We start from the raw sequence: 22975 nt of genomic DNA on the forward strand, positions 1-22975 counted from the left end.
TCTGCCTCTGCACATATCTGTACCAGTGACTACCTGTCTCTGACAGATGGCCCTTTCTCACAGGGGCTGTCATCATTAGTCATGTGGATGGTAGTTTAGACATTCTAGTGCATAATATGGAATAATAATAATTATACCTGACATATTAAATACTTACTGTGTGCCAGACACTGTTCTATTTCATATGTAATCATCTTTTAATCTTAAAAAAACTCATGAGGTAGGTATTATGAATACCATTTTACAGATGAGAAAACTAAGACAAAGAAGGGGCTTAATAACTTGCCCAGGGTCACACAACCTAGTAGATATTGATTATGAATGCTCAGTAAATGATGCAAGGATGATAATGATTGGAGACAATTAAAAAGTGTACCTATTCAGAGTATTTGATTCTGGAAGCTTGTAAGTGAATAACGTATCTGAGAAAATAAGCATTACACCCTGACAATGTCAGGTAAATGAGGTCTTGACTTTGACTTCACAGAAATTTATCTAGCAGCCAAATTGGCTGTTAATTGAAAATGGATCTGGGAAGAGGGCCTCAAAGGCATAGAGAATAACAATTTATCACATAAAAAAAGAGAAGGAAACCTTTCTAAATGGAATTCGCAAGCATGTATACATCCAAGGAAAAGGATTTAAAAATGTTAATATTCCAGAAAAGAAGTCAAGTTTTTGGTTTCTGTATTTGTTTCTGAGGCTTCCAAGAGACTAGGATTCAGTGTTTTCATTTGTCACATAGAATTAAAGGGTAAAACCTACATTGAACCCAGTTATGGGAAGGTAAATGGGAAAGAGCTATATTTCTGAAGCTGAAATTAAAGTATGTTTTTGCTTCATTTGATAGGAAAACAGAAATCATAGTTTTTCAGTAATCAACAACACTTGTCAGTTTTTCTTTTTGAGATGTGTATTTTTTTCCCACCACCATTTTTTAACCTCATGCCTAAATATAATACAGTAGCCTTTTAACTGGTCTCTTTGCTTCTTGTGTTTTGTTGTTGTTGTTGTTTTGTTTTTCTTTATCCATCCTGACCTGGTTGATAAGTGAAGTTAAAATGTCTATTGTATTATGACATATCCCTGGTTTAAAAACATTCTTGATGTTCACTTAACAGGTTTATTTAAAATTGGATGTATTTTTGGAGGCAAAATCATTGTTTAAAGATTTTAAGCTTCACGACTTCTTCCTGCTTGCTTTATTAATTGTTTTTGTTTTTGTTTTTGTTTTTTGAGACAAAGTCTCATTGTGTTGCCCAGGCTGGAAAGCAGTGGCACAATCATGGCTCACTGCAACCTGGAGTTCCTAGGCTCAAGTGATCCTTCCCCGCTTCAGCCTCCCAAGTAGCTGGGACCACAGGCACATGCCACCATACCTGGCTCATTTTTTAATTTTTCATGGAGACTGGGTCTCCCTATGTTTCCCAGGCTAGTCTCCAATTCCTGGGCTCAAGCAATCCTCCTGTCTCAGCCTCTCAAAGTGTGGGATTACAGGCCATACTGAGCCACTGGGTCCAGGTAATCTGCTTAATTTGAGTAAAGAGACGAACATACTAAAACCCAATTCTAGCTAGGGTAAGCAAAGGAAATATTCTAGAATATCTGTAGTTATATATGGAACCTACAGTAAGTTGGAAACTTTGTCTTGGAATTGGGCAGGAACAAAGCATCTTGGAGGTCAGGAAGCAGAAACTATTAATAGCTCTCCTGCAGCAGGAGCAGTTGTGTTAGCTTCTCATCTGCTCGGATGGAATGATCAGAAGTCAGTTTCCATATCTTTAGCCCTCTGCTCAAGATACCAGCTCCAGAGAGGGAGCATCTGCTTGCTTTTGCTAGCCTTGCCTTCCTTATCTGCTCACCCTTGGTACCAGGAGCATTCATGGGTTGGTCTGTTTCTAGTCTGTAGTTGTTTTTTGTTAAATTTGACATTATGAGCAATGTAGATAGTTTTGGGTTGTGCTTAAAAGCCAGCCCATCCCTGACAGTGAAAGGAAAAATAAAAATAAATTTTTCTCTCTCTCTGTCTCATTTGTACATAGAAACAATAGATTCATGAAAAAGCCTCTACTCTGTCTGATATCTCGCTGACATGCAGAATTTTGTGCTTCAATATATTCATTTTCAATACGGAGTATTTCAAAGAACATCTGTATCTTACTTAGCAACTGGTTTCTTCCCCCAACTAATTTCATTTTTCATGTCATTAATGGGTTTTGTGTATGACTCCACCCTGTGGCATAGAACAGATATGAATATATATATTCACATAGATATGTCATGAATCTATATGCATATGTAGGTGCATATATATGTAAACACTGTAATGGTTTTATGTGGCATAATTTGTCAATTTTTCATTTTTCAGTCTGATACATCATGACCCCTGAATCTCTTTTCTCTAGCTTTCTTGTATTTCTGGGCCTGAGAAACATAAACATCATTTTTAGTTTCTTGGTATTCATCAGGTCTGTAGGATGGAATAACTATTATAATGTAGAGTAAAAGCTCATCAGGTTTTATGTCATGGGACAAATTACCTTTGTTTCTCACCCTTCTAATCACAGTTGGGGAGTTATGGGAGATGCTGAATTGGAATTCCGACATTGGGCAGTGTGTTCTTCTCTGGGAAACTAGAAGTTGTTTTTCTGCCAGGATAACATTTGGTTTGTGGTTACCATGTGTGTCCTCCCTTCACCCTGACTCTGATCTAAATACTGATTGAACATACTCTAGGTAGTAATGATTTGATATAAGAGATATACTACTTTCAGAGTTGTCTTCACAACTGTTTGCCCTTCTAAAATTATCCCCTATTTTTCTACTATTTTGATGACTGAATGAGTACTTTCCAAAGATGATAAATGCAAGTTAAAAGCCAAAGTAGTAAACTTGTGGGTGTGAAGTCTGTGTTCCTTCTGACCTGTAATCCGATTTCTTATAATTTGCCTAAAATTATAGTAAGTTGAAAAATGTATGCAGAAAGTTCATTTTAGCATTCATTATTTAGTGAAAATAGGAGAACAACCTAAATCTGTAGCAATAAAGTATCAAGTTAGTAAATTATCTGTACACAAAAGAATATTATGCAGACATCAAAAATAATGGCATAGTTTTATGTTTATTGATTTGCAAGGATGTTTGTGATACAGAATAATGTCTGTGATGTATTATTAAATAAATAAAAAGCAAATTGTAGATCAGAATTTTTATGTTCCCATTTATGCAGAATTATATACTTATTTTTGCATGTGTATTCATGGAGCACTGTCTGGGAAGTATGTTAAAACGTTGGTTATAGCTAATGGCAGATTTGGAGATTTCTTTCCTTGCTAATTACTCATGCTTGGAACCAATACTATGATATTGAAATGTATCTGTCCCTTTTTGGTGATTTTTATACCAAATTAATGTAATTTTTAAGAAATTTTAATATTTAACATTTGTGATTAATAATTATGGCTCTTGGATGATCTCTTTTTTAATTTTTATGTTACTGAGCCTGCAAAACATGAAGATCACAGTTGGTTTCTTAATATTGACTCTGCCACATTTCAGTATCTTAGTATTTTAATTATGTTCTTAGCTTATGTCTTATTAGCACCTCTTTCTTAGCTTATATATTTTCTAAGTATAGGAGCTGCATTTGTTAAAGTCTATCTGTATATTACCTAGCATAGCATGTTTTGGAAGTAAACATTCTGTTTTGAATCCTCAAAAGTGAGATATATTCCCACTAATTTTGTAACAAATCATTTTGTACTCCATTTAGGTGTAGAGTTCGGTGCTCGAATGATAACTATTGACGGGAAACAGATAAAACTTCAGATATGGGATACGGTAAGTATAGGAAAAATGCACTGTGTGATCTCAGTAAAGTTGCTTTATGAAAGTACATTGTACGTTTGTTTTAATATTATTATATGCCTGTTATGGTTTGTTAGACACTAACTTCCTGCAGCCTTGAGGTGAAATGTGGTGCTGGAGTAGATTGGTTTTTCTTATGCGCTGTTTTCAATAGATGGGCCCCGGGTGTTGGTGTTAGTGAGCATATCTGAGTGAATGCTCATGTTATGTGGTCTAAATTGAAATGCTCTAGAAACTGTATTTTTAAGAAAAACAATCAGCGTGTCTCAAGTACACGTAGGAAGTAAAATAAGAATATCAATATTATACAATAACTTATTCTTCAAGCTTATTATTTTAAATATTTTGGTCCTAACAACTTGAAGTCATGTTGCTCTTAATCCATTATCCTAATTCTGTCATACCCGTGTTCATTGAGTACCTGTTATATGCTATACAATATTGTTTTTAATCGTGATTCCTCATCTGAACCATAATATACAGAAAATATTTTGAGTGACTGTTTTCTCTGTTCTCCCATTTTAGATGCATAAAAGTGAAGTGACTGTATTATATACATTGGGTGGCTTAAGGTAGCAATTTTCAAACCATTTTGTTTCAGAACTGCTTTATACTTTTAAAAATTAATGAAGACCCCCAAAGAGCTCTAGCTTATATGGCTTAAAGGTATTAGTATTTACCATATTAGAAATTAAAAATGGGAAACGTATCAAATATTCAATCATTAATTCATTTTAAATTAATAAATTACTTGTTAGGGTAAATAATACAATTGTAATGGAAACTATATTTTCCAAAACAAACAACTACATTTTTCTAGTGAGACTAGTGATATCTGTCTGCTGAATAGAAGACACTGGATTCTCATATCTGCTTCTGCACTGAGCCTTACATATGTTGTTTAATTGAAGTATGTTAAGAAAATCCAGCCTCACACAAATAGTCAGTTGGGAAATGGAGGACCACATGGACCCTTAAAGAGTCTGAGGAATTCCCAGAATCCTCGGATCACACTTTGAGAACCACTGCTTTAGGGCATTAGGAGATAATTCTTCACAGAACCCCAGTTAAGAAAACCTGAAAGGTCTCCTGTTGTGTCAAAGACCATATTCTCTAAACCAGTAAATGAGATATAAATCATCATATACCTGTGGCCTATTTTTCTTCAGTCACTCAGTCTTAGTTTCTCACTTGTCATGTGTAGTAGCCAGTGAAAGAAGGAACCTTAGAGAACATCCAGTCTCACAGACTGGATTCCCTAGACCAAGCAAGTTACTGAAGGCTGCTGTGGGACCTGGGTTTCCTGATCTTCCTATGTGTCACAGTTGTCCCATAAATGATAACCCTACATGTCTGTCTTGTCCTGTCCTTGAATTGTCCACTCAACTCTTGGTTCTTGTGCTTTTTTGCCTCTTCTTCCTCAGTGAAGATTCACACTTTTACTATTTCTTAGGGATTTCCCATGTGAGCCTAAAGCATCTCAAAACTTTTGATTTGCATTGTCTCAGGCAACATCTCAAAACTCTGTGGAAAAGAGGAAAATAAAATACACAAAGTCCCTTTTTTCCTAGAAATTTAAAATTAATAATCTCCAACCAAAAAGAAGTATATTCTACTTCTGTATTAAAAGAGTTTCTCTCTTCTTGTTTTTGAGACAGGGTGTCTGTCACCCAGGCTGTAGTGCAGTGGCGCAATCATAGCTCGCTGCAACCTCGAACTCCTGGGCTCAAGTAGTCCTTCCACTTCAGTCTCCTGAATAGCTGGGACTACAGGCGTGCACCACCACACCCGGCTGAGTTTCTGTCTCTTATTCAGAACTGATTTACATAAACTAAGTTACTCTTTTTAGCTTATAACCTTGTGTAACACACATCTTTGCATTGTGTAGTGTGAACCAGACTACTGTTACTCTTCAATAAACATATTTTTCATTTCTTATATTTTTGCATAAATACTTGCATTGCTTAAAGTGCCTTTTTTTTTCTTTTCCATTTAAGGCAACTAAGATATCAGCTCTTTTTGAAGCCTTTTTGACCCTCATGGGAATAACTTATTCTTCCCGTAGTATTTTGTGCATATATCTCTTGTAGTTCTGGTCCCATTGTCATAGCTTTTTGTTCACATTAGCTACCCTTCTTAGAATAAGCATTATGAGGGAAGGATCCACCTATATCTTAGGCAGCTTTGTATCCTGCATTCTTAGCTTGGTGACTGATACATACAGCGTTTGGTAAATTTTAATGAATGAATAGAGAATCTCATTCTGTCTAAGCAACTTGTAGGGTCACTGGATGTGTTCAGGAGATGTCATCTACTAAATTATAGTACATAGTTTTGAAAAGGAAAGGTTAATATAGTAATGATAATTATGTGATATTTTGGGCATAAACCACTTCATTGTCTGTAGGTTATTTTATTCACTTGTTCTTCTGTTCTTAAAGTAGTCCCTTAAATAATCTTTGTTTTTTGAAACTTGAGTAAGCCATTCATTTCCTAGTTGTCTGTTTTGTAGATTAACTCATCATGCATTCTTTTGATAGAAGCCTGGTTTTTTGTGGGTGTTTTTTTGTTTTTGTTTTTGCTTGAGTTGATTTCTTTGCACAACAATAAACTTACAAAAGAAATCTAAAATAATTTCTTTTGCTGGACAGTATGAGAAGGGAATAGAAGAAAAACCCGTGTTTGTGTTCTTCTAGGAGGGCAGAGGGCTCGTTTTCTTTCCTCTATTTCTGAGAGAGACTGTGGTCCCTTTAAAGACATCATAACGCCCAAGAAATAATTCGACCACTTCCAACTTCTACATGGAGAGCTCCCGAACGAATGGCCTGATCCAGATTTAAAGGACTGTTTAAAATAATTTAACTTATTTCTTTTGGAGGTTGTTTCTTGAGTCTTTGTCTTTCTTACAAGTTTTCCTCTTTTGTTGGGTTTTTTCTTTGTTTTTGGTTTTGGTTTTGAGACGTCTTACTCTGTTGCCCAGGCTTGAGTGTAGCGGCATGATCACAGCTCACTGCAGCCTCAAACGCCTGGCCTCAAGCAATCCTCCCACCTCAGCCTCTTGAGTAGCTGGGACTACACGTGCATCCCACCACGTGCAGCTAATTTTTTAAATTTTTTGTAGAGATGGAATCTCGTTATGTTTCCCAGGCTGGTCAGGCTTTTCTCTTATTTTCATTGACTTTATTCTTACTTTCATACCCAACTTCCAAAACTTTTTAATAAATGTAATCTAATACACATTAAGATTGGTCTCACACTTAGTTTATATCTGAGTGAAACAGGATTTTCCATACCATTAATGTGTGTCTATACATTTGGATAGCCATTTGCATTTTTGGTAGCAAGGGTTACGTCTATTCATGGCCCAAGATGTTTACAAAACCATCCTAGAGTCCTTCAGGGGAAAATTAGCCAAATGTTGTTATTTGTTTCATCAGCCTTATAGAACTGAAGTTTTCTTAGTATCTTAGTCTTTTTTTTTTTTTTTTTTTAGACGGTGTTTTACTCTTGTTGCCCAGGCTGGAGTGCAATGGTGCAATCTCAGCTAACTGCAACCTCTGCCTCCTGGGTTCAAGTGATTCTCCTGCCTCAGTCTCCCAAGTAGCTGGGATTACAGGCCTGGCTAATTTTGTATTTTTAGTAGAGACAGGGTTTCTACATGTTGATTAGGCTGGTCCCGAACTCCTGACCTCAGGTGATCCACCCGCCTCAGCCTCCCAAAGTGCTAGGATTACAGGCGTGAGCCACTGCACCTGGCCTACAGGATGTTTGTCATTTTTATCTTCAAAAAATTTAAGGAGTTTTCCTTGCAAAATTTTCACATCCACCACCTTTGCTTTCTTTTGCAAATAGTTAGGATAGCTGACAGCAGATACTCCTTGGAGGCCTTAAGGCCGTCAATCAATTTCACAGCTGGAAGCAGTGATAAGAGTCTATCAGTGTGGCTCACGCCTGTAATCCCAGCACTTTGGGAGGCCGAGGGAGACGAATCACGAGGTCAGTAGATCGAGACCATCCTGGCTAACACAGTGAAACCCCGTCTCTGCTAAAAATACAAAAAATTAGCCGGGCGTGGTGGCAGGTGCCTGTAGCCCCAGCTACTCGGGAGGCTGAGGCAGGAGAATGGCGTGAACCCGGGAGGTGGAACTTGCAGTGAGTCAAGATCGTGCCACTGCACTCCAGCCTGGGCAACAGAGCGAGACTCAGTCTCAAAAAAAAAAAAAGTCTATCGGTGCCTCCCTTAAAGCACTGACACTTGGCCCTGTACTGAGTTACTTTTTTTTCATTTATTAAAAGCCAAAGCCAAACTGTAAATATTATTCTTCTGCCAGGGGAATTCAGAAAAAAAAAAATATGTTGCCCCCGGTTCTGTTCATTGGCAGAAAAAAGGCAGAGGTGTGTTCTCACTGTTAGACCCAAGCCATTACTGCCTCGTCCTGCTCTTGTTCTTTTTCTCTTACTTTTTCTCTTGCCTTCTATCACTCTTTCAGTTGCCTTCTAGCATATCCAAATACATTTGATTTCCCAGCCCCTCCAAAAAAATTTGTAATATGAACGTTTTAGTTCAGTTCATTTATCTACTCAGCTTCCCTGGAAATATTTGTTTTACATATCTTATATCAAGTAAGAGTTAGTGAGACTTTTGACAAAATTATATGAAAACTAACATGCTAAAAGTTTCTTCTCAGCAAATCACAGACATTTTTTTCTCCTTTGAAAAAAAGTGTTACTTTATACTCTTGACATATTATTTCTAAAAATTGAATATTGTTTTGTTTGAATGCATCAGTAAGGATGGATGACCAGATGCAGTGAGCCAGGGAGAGGACCTGGAATCCTGAAGGCTGGAAACAATCCTGCCTCCACTTCTGCCTTTCCTCTCTGTTCCCATTACTGTCACTTCCTTCCTCTCCCCCATCATCCTCACAGCCAGGAGTTGAGTGGCTTAGAGCTCCAACTGTTGTGCCTCCTTAGGCAGCAATTCATCGACATTTTCTTGAAGAACTACAGGGACAGGAAACTGTCTTAGACGTTTCATTGTACTTTAGCGATTACCTCCCACCTGTGGTCTCCAGTTTTTCTTACATGGCAGCACTAAAAGAATTCGGACATCGGTGATCATATCCTATTTTATCTTTTTTTTTCTTTTCTTTTTTTTTTTTTTTTTGAGATAGGATGTTGCTCTGTTGCCCAGGCTGGAGTGCAGTGGTGTGATCACAGCTCACCACAGCCTCCACCTCCTGAGCTCAAGTGATCCTCTCACCTCAGCTTCCCCATTACCTGGGACTACAGGCACACGCCACCACTCCCAGCTAATTTTTTTTTAATTTTGTAGAGATGGGATTTTGCCATGTTCCCAAGGCTGGTCAGAAACTCCGGGGCTCAAACAATCTGCCCACCTTGGCCTTCCAAAGTTCTGGGGTTACAGCGTGAGCCACTGCACCCAGCTAAGCCTTTTTTCCAGAGTAAATATCCTCAAATTTTTTAAAGCATTCAACTTCTGCTGTTTTTTCTAGGTATTTCCACCCATTGTTACTTTTCTCAGGATCCCACGGCTAAATAGTGCAGGTTGACTTTTTCACCACCCTTGCTGTGGACACTAAGACAGCCTAAAAATCACTTTGATTCTTACTGATCTTACTGTCACCCAGAATAGAAGTTTTGGACATGCATGTAGATTTCAAAATCTTTCCTCTCAATGATAGCAGTTCCTTGGTAGAGGTCCGAATTTTTAAGTTGAGTCTTTTAAGTAAAGTACCGGAGATTTAATGCTTGGGCAAGGGACAGTTTATTTGGCTGTTTAGAAATCCTTCTTTCCTTCTTTTGGTTCTCATCTGTGTTCTACATAGCTGGAGTTGTTTGATAAATAACTAGCAATGCAAGTAAGAGAAGTATTACTCTAACACTGATTCTCACAAATCTTAATTTTCTCACTTTATTGGCTCTTTGGGATCAATCCAGGTAACATATTTGAGTGCCTACTATAAATATACTTTAGTACTCTGAGTTAAGCTATCCCTCAAGGATAACTGAAGAGGAAAAAAGATAAGCATTGAATAGTATGTTCATTGTGTCTAATCAATAGTATTAGAACCAAATGACCACATGAAAGTGCTTTTGGATTTGTGAGGAGAAAAGGATAACTATGGGCTGTGGTAGACAAGCTTTCCCAGCTTTGTGAAAGAATTAGGGACTTGAGCTGGTCCTCAAAGGAAATGGAAATTGGATAGGTGGAGAGAGAAGAAAATAGTTTTTCAGGCAAGGAGTTAAGCAGAGGCACAAAAGCAGGAATTTTCAGACTATAGACAAGATATCAGTAGAAAAAAATGGACTTGTATGAATAAGACTTTGATTGAATAAGAAAAAATTCATGTGAGATAAATAGAGATCTGATTCTCAAGAGCTTAGAACTTTAATTCAGGGTATTTAGAGATTTTTGAACTATAGCTTAATATGTATAAAGTTATATTTTATAGGAGTGGAAGAGGAAGAAGAGGTAAAGATGACTACTAGTTGCCAGCATGGTTACTACAAATACTGCTATTCACCAAAAGACTTAGATGCATGGAAAAGCCAATTTGGGGGATTCTTTATCTGGCAGTTAGAAATAAGTTTTAAAATTATGATGCAAAGGATCAATTTTGGTTTGGCAATCCTCACATGAAAGATGAAGGTGTAAGACTTCTTTTGCACAGATGTTCCATGACTCTGATTTAATATTAAGCATCACTAAAAATGAGCATGTTCTTTATCTCTTAGGCAGACTTGTTCTGCTTTACTTTTTTGTATGTCTGAGTATTTTGTGAATTGTTTTGTTTTGTTTTGTTTTGTTCTGGAACAGAGTCCAGCTCTGTCACCCAGGCTAGAGTGCCGTGGCGCAATCTCAGCTCACTGCAGCCTCCGCCTCCTGGGTTGAAGTGATTCTCCTGCCTCAGCCTCCAGAATAGCTGGAGTTGTAGGCACATGCCACCACGCCTGGCTAATTTTGTATTTTTTGTAGAGACGGGGTTTCACCATGTTGGCCAGGCTGGTCTCGAGCTCCTGACCTCAGGTGATCCATCCGCCTTGGCCTCCCAAAGTGCTGGGATTATAGGCATGAGCCACCACACCTAGCTAATCTTGCGGATTTTTAAGTAAATCTAACAGTTATGTTGTGAGCCAAGAGAACTTATTGTCCACTCTGGCCACTCCACCCCAAGTTTGTTTTGTGGTGCTGTTCACTTAGGCATCATTCCTGTTTGATTAAATGTGTTTTTCTTTACACTCTAAGCTACTATCAGGAATCTGACTATTACATACAAAGAATTTTGTATCCTGTTTGGTTTCAAGCTTCCAAAATCCCCTTTAACCAACAGTTTATAGTGATATAATGAAGAGGATCAAACACAATATTCACAATTCCTAAGTTAACTTTTTTTTTTTTTTTTTTTTGAGACGGAGTCTCGCTCTCTCACCCGGGCTGGAGTGCAGTGGCACAATCTCGGCTCCCTGCAAGCTCCGCCTCCCGGGTTCACGCCATTCTCCTGCCTCAGCCTCCCGAGTAGCTGGGACTACAGGCGCCCACCGCCACGCCCGCCTAATTTTTTGTATTTTTAGCAGAGACGGGGTTTCACCGTGTTAGCCAGGATGGTCTCAATCTCCTGACCTCGTGATCTGCCCGCCTTGGCCTCCCAAAGTGCTGGGATTATAGGCATGAGCCACCACGCCCAGCCCTAAGTTAACAAAAAGTTTCACTTAAAACAATGTAGGTCAGGCTGAGTTTGGATAGTTATATATTCAAGTACTTTTTTTTTTCCCCCTCCAAGACACAGCCTCGCTCTGTTGCCTAGGCTGGAGTGCAATGGCATGATCTTGGCTCACTGCAGTCTCCGCCTCCTGGCTTCAAGTGATTCTCCTGCCCCAGCCTCCTGAGTAGGAGTAGCTAGGATTACAGGTGTGCACCACCACGCCTAGCTAATTTTTGTATTTTTTAGTAGAGAGAGGTTTTTACCAGTTGGTCAGGCTGGTCTCCAACTCCTGACCTTGTGATCTGCCCGTCTCGGCCTCCCAAAGTGCTGGGATTACAGGTGTGAGCCACCGTGCCCGGCCTAAGGTACTTTTTAAAAATCAGATTACTTTGCTTTAATACGTCAAGGTAGTTAACCTTTGGGCTAACTTTATTCAGTTAGTTGTTTTATAACAGTTTGTTTATAGTTAGAGAAGCCATAAGAGAATAGGCCAGAGTTGTGATAGTTTTCAGGTAAGTAAGTTCTCAAGAATTTGTAAACTCTTCTGAATATTCATCTTTATTTATTATGAAATAACCATAGATCTTAAGATGCATAGCTACAGTCATAGTCTTCAGTGGGAATTGTGTTTTTTTATTTACTCTAGTTTTTGTTTAATTTTGTAATGGACAGAAGTGTAGATTATTGTGTAAGTTATTTCCATATTGGAACATGTTTTGTTCTTTGCAAAACAGTTCAGAAGGAATGAGAATGGTTATGAAAGTTTGCCTTTCTCCTTTTCCTAAATTTATTTTGTCTTTTACTCTTTTATCTAGGCTCTAAACTGGAAATTTTAGATCTTATAGTAGTGCTTTTCTAGCAATGTGTTCATTTTAATTCATCGCACAGAATGTCCCTGGAGAGATTGTTTTAAAGGACTTTACCTTTGCTTAATGATCAGCCATGGGCGATATTTGAGCTGTAAACCTGATTTTTATTTTGAACTAACAAAATACGTATCTTTTTTGTATTACAGTAGTTCCTCCTTATCCATGAAGAATAGATGCTAACACCCCCAGAAGATGCCTGAAATTGCAGATAGTGCTGAACTCTATATATACTAGTTTTTTGATCCCATAACAGAGACAGCTGCAGTTTAAGCACCGTAATTTGAAAATCCCAAACCTCTTGAGCTTTCACATGACCCTCAGAGGAGATGCTCTTTGGTGCATTTTGAATTTTCGTTTTCAGATTAGGGATGCTCAACTGATAAGTGTAATGCAAATATTCTAAAATCGGAAACACTTCTGGTTCAAAGCATTTTGGATAAGGAGTGCTCAACCTGTACTAAGTGACTACCAGGCAGATAGTGTAGTGTATACAGTGAAGATAGGCTGGACAAAGGGATGGTTCACATCCCCAGGAGCACAGAGCAGCAGGACAGTGGGAGACTTTTATCACACTACTCAGAAGAGTGTACAATTTAAAACTTAGGAATTATTGTTTCTGGACTTTTCCATTTAATATTTTCAGACTGCAGTTGACCACCAAGAACTGAAACCTCAGAAAGCAAAACCTCAAATAAGGGGGGAACTACTGTACCTAACACAGAATCCTTTCTTGATACATAGGATTTACAGTGGAATTAATCCCTAAAGATCTAGTCCTTAGTTTTCCTGTGCTAAGCAGTGAAAGAAGATATTTCCTGCCAGTGTGCCTTCAGAACAGTGAATTTGGCCTGGAACAGTGGCTCACACCTGTAACCCCAGCACTTTTAGGAGACCGAGGCAGGTTGATTGCTTAAAGTCCAGTAGTTTGAGACCACCCTGGGCAACATGGTAAAACCTGGTCTCTATTAAAAAAATTCTGTAAAAAAATAAAAATAAAAAATAAATTTTAAAAAACAATGAATTTAAAATAAAAACATGGTATCTTCTAGTTTTTTGGGGTTTTGTTGTTGTTGTTGTTGTTGTTTTTCTTTTTTTTTTTTTAAAGAGACAGGGTCTCATCTGTTGCCCAGGCTGGAGTGCAGTGGTGTGATTATAGCTCACTGTAGCCTTGAACTCCTAGGCTCAAGTGATCCTCCTGCTTCAGCCTCCCAAGTGGCTGGGACTGCATGTGTGAGCCACAACACCCAGCTAATTTTGAAAATTTTTCTGTAGGGATGGGGACTCGCCATGTTAGCCAGGCTGGTTTTGAACTCCTAGCCTCAAGCAATACTCCTGCCTCAGCCTCCCAAAGTGACATGAGCCACTATACCCAGCTGTCTTCAGTTTAACCTAAGCTCTATGAAATGATTTGGCTATTTTTGTAAAGCCCTTTTATGTGATGGCTCTCTCACTATCTAATTTAGCATGATATTATTCTAACTACCAAAATTGCCTGGCCAAGAGAGGGTCTAATTGTTAGTTTCCACATGGGAGAAGTTATTTGCATTGAATCTTAGCATGTTAGGATTTACAGATGTCCACTCAGCTACATGGGATGGAGTACTGATTATTTTATGCGTATAACTAAGACATTAGGATTTCTTCTTTCACTTTTTTGTTGGTTTTTTGTTTTTGTTTTTGGAGACCAGGTGTTGCTCTGTTAGCAAGGCTGGAGTACAGTGGTGCAGTTACATCTCACGGCAACCTTCTCACCTGGGCTCAGAAGATCCTGCTCCCTCAGCCTCCCAAGTAGCTTGGCGTGCCACCACACTGGGCTAATTTTTGTATTTTTAGTAGAGACAGGGTTTTGCCATGTTGCCCAGGCTGGTCTTAACCCATTTATGCAGGAGGTTGCAAATTTTTTTTGTGAAAAATCAGACCTTGTCAGTGACCTTGAGCAGTAGGATATAAATAACTCCCACAAGCTTAGCATTCCAATAATGGAAGACTAGGCATAAATGGGTTAAACTCCCAGGCTCAAGTGATCCACCAGCCATGGCCTCCCAAAGTGCTGGGATTACATGCATGAGCCACCATGCCCGGCCTGTGTTTCCATTTTTTCACTCAACAGGCTTTCTCTGAATGCCTGCTATGTGCCAGACCCAGTGCCTAGCACACACTTAGCCACATGCAGAGGGTCAGGGAGGGAGGGAGTGTAGAAGAAGGGCCAAGAAGAGCAAGGTATTGTAGAGTGTTGAGTGTTAAACATGCGCATTCTGAGGGTGGGAAGGGCTAAATATTTCCATTGCAAGATCAGAACTCAGAATGTGTAAACGTCAATATTTTTCAAGTTAGGGGATTTTGAATATAAAAATCGTTAAAATTGGCTTTACGTTTACTTAATTAAAATGCTTACAGTTTTGCAAAAATAGAAAAAGAAGGGATTAAAAATGAAAAATAACTTCATATAAGAGCTGTCCAGTTTTAAACTCAGAGACAACAGTCACATTCCTCCCCAGCAATTCTTAAAAAAACAGAAATTAGTACCACGAGTAAAAGAGAAATCACCTAGCTTTGCATAATCTCTTGTGTCTGTTTCACAAGTGGATATAAAGATGACTTTTACATCCTGTTGCCTTTTGACAAGCGTTATGTATCAGATACAGAGAAAATTGATTAAGTGTGGAGAAAAAACTTATATAAATTAAATTCAGAACCATTTTGTTTTTCATAATAAAATGATTGCTCAAAGAATTCCATTTGATGACTGTTGAAAGCTCACTGCAGTTTATGATATAACTGATAAAATCTGCATCCTTGGCCTTCCAACAACCTTTACACCAGCAGATGGTGGGCGTAAAGATGTCATTCATCATTTATTTACAATGGGCTTTATTTATTCTAGTGTCAACAGCTGCCCCAGGGAGTGGGTTATTGAATTCAAATGTGAGGCTCTGGGTTATTTGCTTCCTTTCAAATTTGTCTTCAGAGCTTAGTTGCTAGGAGTCCATTCTGTCCTTTAATAATGATTCATGTATTGTGAAGCCATTCAGTAAATTGGGTTGTCAGGGATTGCCAAAAAGGGTTTAGAGGTCTTGCGGGGTGGAGAGGTTGCAGGAGCGACTGTGTGTGCACTACATGTGCGTCTGGTTGACTTGAGCAATCTTGAGCAATAGTGGTATTTTGTAACTTTTTCCTAAGACTGATGAAGTTAAGTTTTCTTCTCTCCCTTTATGCACTCCTTCCCTACCTGCCTGTATTCTGTATATGAATAATATAAAAATATAGAGGACATTGTATTAAAGGAAACTCTCCAACCTTTTCTTTCGTCACAGGCAGGGCAAGAATCCTTTCGTTCCATCACAAGGTCGTATTACAGAGGTGCAGCAGGAGCTTTACTAGTTTACGATATTACACGGTGAGAACTTGAAAACTTTGCAATTCAGTAGTCGATACAGAGAATTTTTCTAAATAAATGTGGTTAACAGTGATGAAAGAACAGCTTAGCCTTTCTGCCCTGGCTACTCACCTTTAAAACTGTGTCTTGAGTCCAATTTAAATTTACTACAGAAACCTGCACCTGAATTGTTTTTATTTGAATTAGCACCTTCAAATTGAAATTGGCAATATTATTTATTCATTGGAATTTTCTGAAGTGTGATTACATTAAATTTATAAACTGAAATGTAATCAGTGAACTCTAAACGCAGATATGGTGCTTAAAACTACTTCTCGTTACATAAGTGGATGTGGCTAAAAATGATTCTCTTTTAATAATGTGTATATTGTTTGTTGTATACTGAGGGAAATGCTTTGAACATAGTAATTAAATTATTATTTATGTTTAGGAGAGATACATTCAACCACTTGACAACCTGGTTAGAAGATGCCCGCCAGCATTCCAATTCCAACATGGTCATTATGCTTATTGGAAATAAAAGGTAAAAAGGCTAATTTAGAGTTTACATTGCATTAGTGATGAAGACTGTACTGTTTATTTGACTACTTTCCTTAACATGTGTTCAACTGTGAGTTACCAGCCTCTTAAGTTATAAAATTTCAGAAATTCTAAGGTGTTTCTTTTGATTTTTAAAATGATGATAATAAACTTTCTTGGAAATTATTACTGTTATTATTTGAAATAGTTTTTGTGTAAAGAAGTACTTTAAAAAGTAATCTGAAGGAGTTTCATCAGATTCCTGATGTAAAGTTAAAACCTACTGATTATTTGAGCAGGTGGATTGAACATCTTTGTGCTGTCCATTTAAAATATGAGAAAACCTTCTTGCTTGACCAGTTTCCATAAACTTCCAAGAGTATGGGAAAGTTTTCACTAATTTTTGTAGAAACTTACAGTGGTAAGAAAATATTAGTATTTTCAAAATGCTAGGCACCATTCTTTTTGTTTTATTTTGTTTTGTTTCTTTTGTTTGAGACAGGATCTCTATCACCCAGGCTGGAGTGCAGTGGTGTGATCATAGCTTACTGCAGCTCGGCCTCCTGGGCTCAAGGGAATCCTCCTGCCTCAGCCTCCCAAGTAGCTGAGACTATAGGCATGCATGACCACCCCCAGTTAGTCTTTTTATTTCTTATAAAGAAAGGGTCCCACTTTGTGCCCAAACTGGTCTCAGGCTCCTAACCTCAAGTGATTCTCCCACCTGGGCCTCCAAAAGTAGTGGGATTACAGGTATAAGCCACCATACCCAGCCCATTCCTTCTTTAGGGTTATATTAATATTAGATAGACAAAATCATGACTTATGTGATAATGAGGACATCTCAAAACTTTTATCTCATTAATTAACAAGATAAGGAAACTGGTAAGATATTTCAACCAGTTCAGAAGGGAACTCAAAGTACCACACATTTATAATCAAATAAGGAATACTGAAATGCATTTACAAGATGGATGCAAAACTGAACAATATTAACAGGGTATTAATTTTATTCCACAGGACACAGTCTGCGTTTCCATAGACAGGAATTATTTGCATTTATTCCCACAAGTTAACTTCTCTCTCTGCAATCTTTGAAAATGTGTGAGATGCAATTAAAATAGTACTATTAAGAAAATGTTTAAATGAACAGCCTAGGGCCAGGTACAGTGGCTCACACCTGTGATCCCAACAGTTTGGGAGGCCCAGGTGGAGGATTGCTTGATCCCAGGAGTTCAGGATCAGCCTGGGCAACACAGGGAGACTCAGTCTCTACAAAAAATTGTAAAATTTAGCCAGACATGATGGTGCATTCCTGTGGTTCCAGCTACTCGGGAGGCTGAGGTGGGATAATCACTTGAGCCCAGTTGAGGCTGCAGTGAACTCTGTTCATGCCACTGTATTCCTCCAGCCTGGGCAACTGAGCAAGACTTTGTCTCAAAAAAAAAAACAAAGAAAATAGCATAATTGTTTTGCCTTAAGAAACTGGAATAAGAGCAAATCAAACTCAAGGAAAGCCTCCTGCCCGTGAAAAAAAAGAGAAAGAGAAAACCAATGAAACCAAAAGCTAGTTCTTCAGAAGATAAAATAAAATAGATACTGATCAGGGAGAAAGACAAACATTAGCAATATCAGGAAAGAAAGGTTGACATCACTATAAATAAAAAAGATAAAGAGAATATTGTAAACAGACTAAATAAATAAAGAGATATAACCATGTTCATGGATTGTAAGACTAAATATAAGATGTCTTCTCAAATTTATGTAAAAATTCATTGAAGGACAGGTACAGTGGTTCACATCTGTAATCCCAGCACTTTGAGAGGCCAAGGCAGGAGGATCACATGAGGCAAGGAGTTCAAGACCAACCTGGGAATGTAGCAAGATCTTGTCTGTACAAAAAATAAAATAATAATTAAAAAAAAAAACTAGCTAGGCTTGCTGGTACACGCCTTTTGCTCTACTTAGAAAACAGAGGTGAGAGGATTGCTTGAATCCAGGAGCTCAAGGTTGCAGTGAGCTATGATTGCGCCAACTGCACTCCAGCTTGGGCAAAAAAGCGAGACTGTCTCCAAGGGGAAAAAAAAAGTTTCATTGTAACCCTAATCAAACTATCAAAAGTTGGCAGACTTTTTTTCGGAGTGTAGATATTGACAAGCTTACTTTAAAGTTCTATGAAAATGCAAAGTCCACCGAATAGCCGAATCAGCTTTGACAAAGAGGCACAATATTGAAGAGAATTTACTATTCTACAAATTTTAAGATTTATTATACTATAATCAATTTAATATTGTTTGGCATAAGCAGACATAGATCAGCAGAGCTGAATAAGAAATTCCAGAAGTAGATTCATGATATATTAATGATATATATGATATATTAATTTTTTGACAGAGATGCTAACTTAGTTGAAGAAGGGGTAATCTTTTCATCAAATGGTGCTGAATCAGTTAATAGTCGTGTGTAAAAATATGAACCTCAACCCTTACATTATACCATATACAAAAATTAACTGGAAGTGGATCATAGACCTAAGTGTAAGAGCTAAAACTACTTAAAATTTCTAAAGAAAACAAATTTTAGTGACCCTATTTTGGCAAACATTTCTTAAATGGGACAGAAAAAAGCATGAACTTTAAACAGAAAAAAATCAATAAATTGCTGTTTAACTGAATTTAAAACTTTGTTCTTCAAAAGACAGTTACACTATTATACAACATCGTGACATGGTTAATGGTGATATAGTGCATTCTGGAAAAATGCTGAAAGAGTGGATGTTAAGTGTTCTCACCACAAAAAATAACTGTGAGATAATGCAAATTAGCTAGATTTAGCCATTCTGCAGTGTATATATACTTCAAAACAATATGTTCTGCATGATAAATATATGCAATTTTATCTATCAATTTAAATAAATAAATTTGAAGAAAAACAGTTACAAAAATGAAGAGGCAAGCTACAGACTGGGAGGAAATATTTGTGAAACATATAACTGACACAGGATTTATGTCTAGAATATATGAAGAATGCTTATAATTCATTAATAAGAAGACGTCCAGTTTTTAAAAATGAACAAAAGATTTGAACCAGCAGTTCGCTACAGAAGATATACTACTGATGGGAACATAAAATGATACAATCACTTTGGAAAACAATTTGGTAGTTTCTTTAGAAATTAGCAGGCCGAGGCGGGAGGATCACTTGAGCCTAGTAGTTTGACACCAGCCTGGGCAATGTAGGGAGACTTCGTCTATACAAAAATAATAAATTTTTAAAATAAGTAGCAGAACATGGTGGTGCATACTTAAAAGTCCCAGCTACTACTCCAGAGGCTGAGGGGGTAGGATCACTTAAGCCTGAGAGGTCGAGGCTGCAGCGAACCGTGATCACGCCACTGTATTCCAGGCTAGGCCACAGAGCAAGACCCTGTCTCAAAAAAAGAAATTAAACACACATCTGTATTTCCTAGCCATTTTACTCCCAGATGTTTACACAACATAAATATGTCTTCATATGTCCACAGAATTATGTACAAATACTCATACCAGCTTTATTTGTAATAGCCCCAAACTGGAAACAACTCAAATATCAATTAACAGATGAATGGAAAAATAGTGATATAGCCTTACCACAGACTACGGCTCAGCTATAAAGAGGAATGAACTATTGATACATGCAGCAAAATGGATGATTCTCAAAATAATTACAGAGTAAAAAACTCAGACCAAAAATACCATGTGATTACGTTTATATAAAAATCCTAGTAAATGCGGACTAATCTGTAGTGGCAGAAAGCGGATCATCAGCTGCCTAGGATGCAGTGGCAAGAAGGGATGGATTACAGTGGAGTCTGAGGAAACGTTTGGGAGACGGATGGCTTCACAGGCATACATATCTTAAAACTAAACAAATTTTGCTTTTAAGTACAACTTCTTTTATGTCTATTACACCTCAAAAAAGCTGTAAAACTATAATGTAAAACATCATTACACTGTATAGATTTTAGAGTGTTCTTTTAATAGAAATTGAGATTTGCTGTTAAGAGAAAACATTTACTTAAGTGATATTTACATTATAAAAAGGTAAACATTGCTTGTTTGTGTAGAGAAGAAACCATTATATTCTCTGAAGGCCTTTCTTGGGTATTCTTTTCCACATTTAAATCATCTCACTAAATCTTTTTAAGGTTATGAAGCTATTGGAGGGAAGCTTTAGTCTTTCTGTGATGGAAATAGTTACTCTGCCATTCAAGGTATGAAATAATAAGAGGAAAATACTTGGAGAGTAAAGAGAATTTTTAATCCTTTTATTTTACCGATTTTTTCCTTGTGTCTAAAACATGATGAGCATGATGAGTGACAGGTGGCTTAAATTTGGTTGCCGACCACTAGGAGCTGATAGTTCAAATGTGAGAAGAAATAAACAAAGCATAGTATGTAAACAAGAGATGTTTCTGATGATCGTAGGTGGGTGACCTTTAAAATCAGGAGTATAATGAACAAGAAGGAACAGAAATAAATGAGATGATTATTTTTAGATGAATTGAATTGTGGGTAGACATCAAAGCAGGGAATGAGCAATTTTTGAATTAGAGGCATTAAGCAGTAGGGAGCCAGTGAAGGGCAGTGACCTAGTCAGAGCGACAGATGACACAGATTTTTCTTACTATGGCATTGTATTAATAAATTGGTTATATAAGAAATAGGAAGCAGACGTTTAAAAGATGAAAGTTTTTTAACAGTATAAGGATTACAATGCAAACCCTAAACAAAAAGGGGGCATAAATTAAAAAGAAAGATACTTAAGTAACCTAAGCAACTTAAGTGGGATTCAGAGGGAGTGAACTAAGACAACAATATGATGTAATGCCTGGAAAACTGAGGTATTTTTAAAACTTTGCACTAACTATATAGTCAAGTACTATGGCTTTTGAGTTTTTGACTTGACCTATGGTAAGAAATATATTTTACATCATGACCTAGTAAATAAATTGTGTATACACCTACACATAAAACGAAATATTCATAAATTATACCTTTATACATAAGTTCCATGAAACAGTACATGCAGTGGCATGATCTCTGCTCACTGCAGCCTCCGCCTCCCAGGTTCAAGCAATTCTCCCGCCTCATCCTCCTGAGTAGCTGGGATTACAGGCACCCGCCCTCATACCCAGCTAATTTTTGTATTTTGTAGAGAAGGGATTTCACCATGTTGGCCAGGCTGGTTTTGAACTCCTAACCTGAGGTGACCCTCCCGCCTCAGCCTCCCAAAGTGCAGGGATTACAGGTGTGAGCCACTGCACCTGGCCTATTGTTTCTTTTTTTAAAAAAATTCTGATTATTTCCTACTGAGTGATTTTTACGATTCATTGAGTCATGACACAGTTTGAAAAATCCTACCCAGGCTTAGCACAGTGGCTCAGTCCTGTAATCCTAGCAATTGGGAAGGCCAAAGTGGGAGGATCACTTGAGTCCAGGAGTTCAAGACCAGTCTGAGCCACATAGTGAGACTTTGTCTCTGAAAAAATTTTTAAAAACTGCCCTGGAAAAGCCTTGGCACATGTATACACAAAAAATATATATATAAAATGCTTATTGTAACATTGTTTGTAATAATGAAAAATTTTAAATAACTTTGTCTCATAGAGAATTTAAGTTGTATTGCATCATTCAGTAGACTATAATACACCAGTTAAAAAATAAACTAGATCTACATGTGTTATATGGATAAATTTGAAAAACATAACGTTGACCAAAGTTAACAAGTTGTAAAACAGTAGCTACATCTGAATTTTTAAAGACATGAAAAAGATATACCATTTATGGTTATAAACATGAGTATAAATGCAAAAACATGCATGAGAATGAAAACACCAAATTCAGGTAATGGTTACCTTTAGGGTAAGAGGGAGGAGAGTGGGATCAGAGACACACAGGTGATGATTCTGCTGATTTTATTTCTTAAGGGGAAAGAAACCTGAAATCTAGCAAATAATATGTCAAGACTAGCTGGAAGTATGTGGATATTATCATACATCTTTTTTCATGTATAAACATGTAATAGTAAATACTATGTAAAAAGAAATAAATGGTAAAGTTTTTTAACTTTTAAAATAAAACATGCTTTAAAAGCGACTGCTACTTCCCCCCCCCCCCCCGCCCCACCTCACTAATACAATTCTAGTATGATAAAAATGAATACCCTGCTTTCATCGGAAATTTCTAGCTTATACTTGCTCTCTCCCTCCCTTTCTCCTTTTCTCTCTCTAGTCCTTCGTCCCTCCTTCTCCCTCTCTGTCTATATCAATTTTGCTTTAAGAAGAAACTGGGAATTAAACAAACTGGGATCAATGATGTAATGTATCTTTAGTACTTTGGATTTTACTAATTTCCTATAGTTTCTGAGAGTTATATTTTAATCACATTCATAGAAACTCAGTCAGTCTGGCCAATGGAGGAGGATAGTATAGTCCTGCTCTTTCAAATTATGTCGAGCAAAATGGCTTTCTTCTCTGGGAACGCACTGTACTCAAAGATACAAGGTATTAGACTAGAGGCTCCCTTAAGTTACAGCTAGTTCTAACATTCTAGAACTCT

General features: G+C 37.5%; 1 protein-coding gene across 2 annotated transcripts in view; it reads left to right on the plus strand.

Annotated features, from left to right (window-relative positions):
- Positions 1–22975, plus strand: part of RAB2A (RAB2A, member RAS oncogene family) — a 102354-nt gene that overhangs the window by 48830 nt on the left and 30549 nt on the right. For both annotated transcript variants that reach the window (XM_003902796.4, XM_021942358.2), the window contains exons 3-5: positions 3773–3840; positions 15778–15860; positions 16291–16383. In XM_003902796.4, the coding sequence (XP_003902845.1) occupies positions 3773–3840; positions 15778–15860; positions 16291–16383 (244 nt within the window). The remainder of the gene's footprint in view (positions 1–3772; positions 3841–15777; positions 15861–16290; positions 16384–22975) is intronic.

The sequence above is a fragment of the Papio anubis genome, chromosome 8 (assembly GCF_008728515.1).
Source record: "Papio anubis isolate 15944 chromosome 8, Panubis1.0, whole genome shotgun sequence".
Lineage (NCBI taxonomy): Eukaryota > Metazoa > Chordata > Mammalia > Primates > Cercopithecidae > Papio > Papio anubis.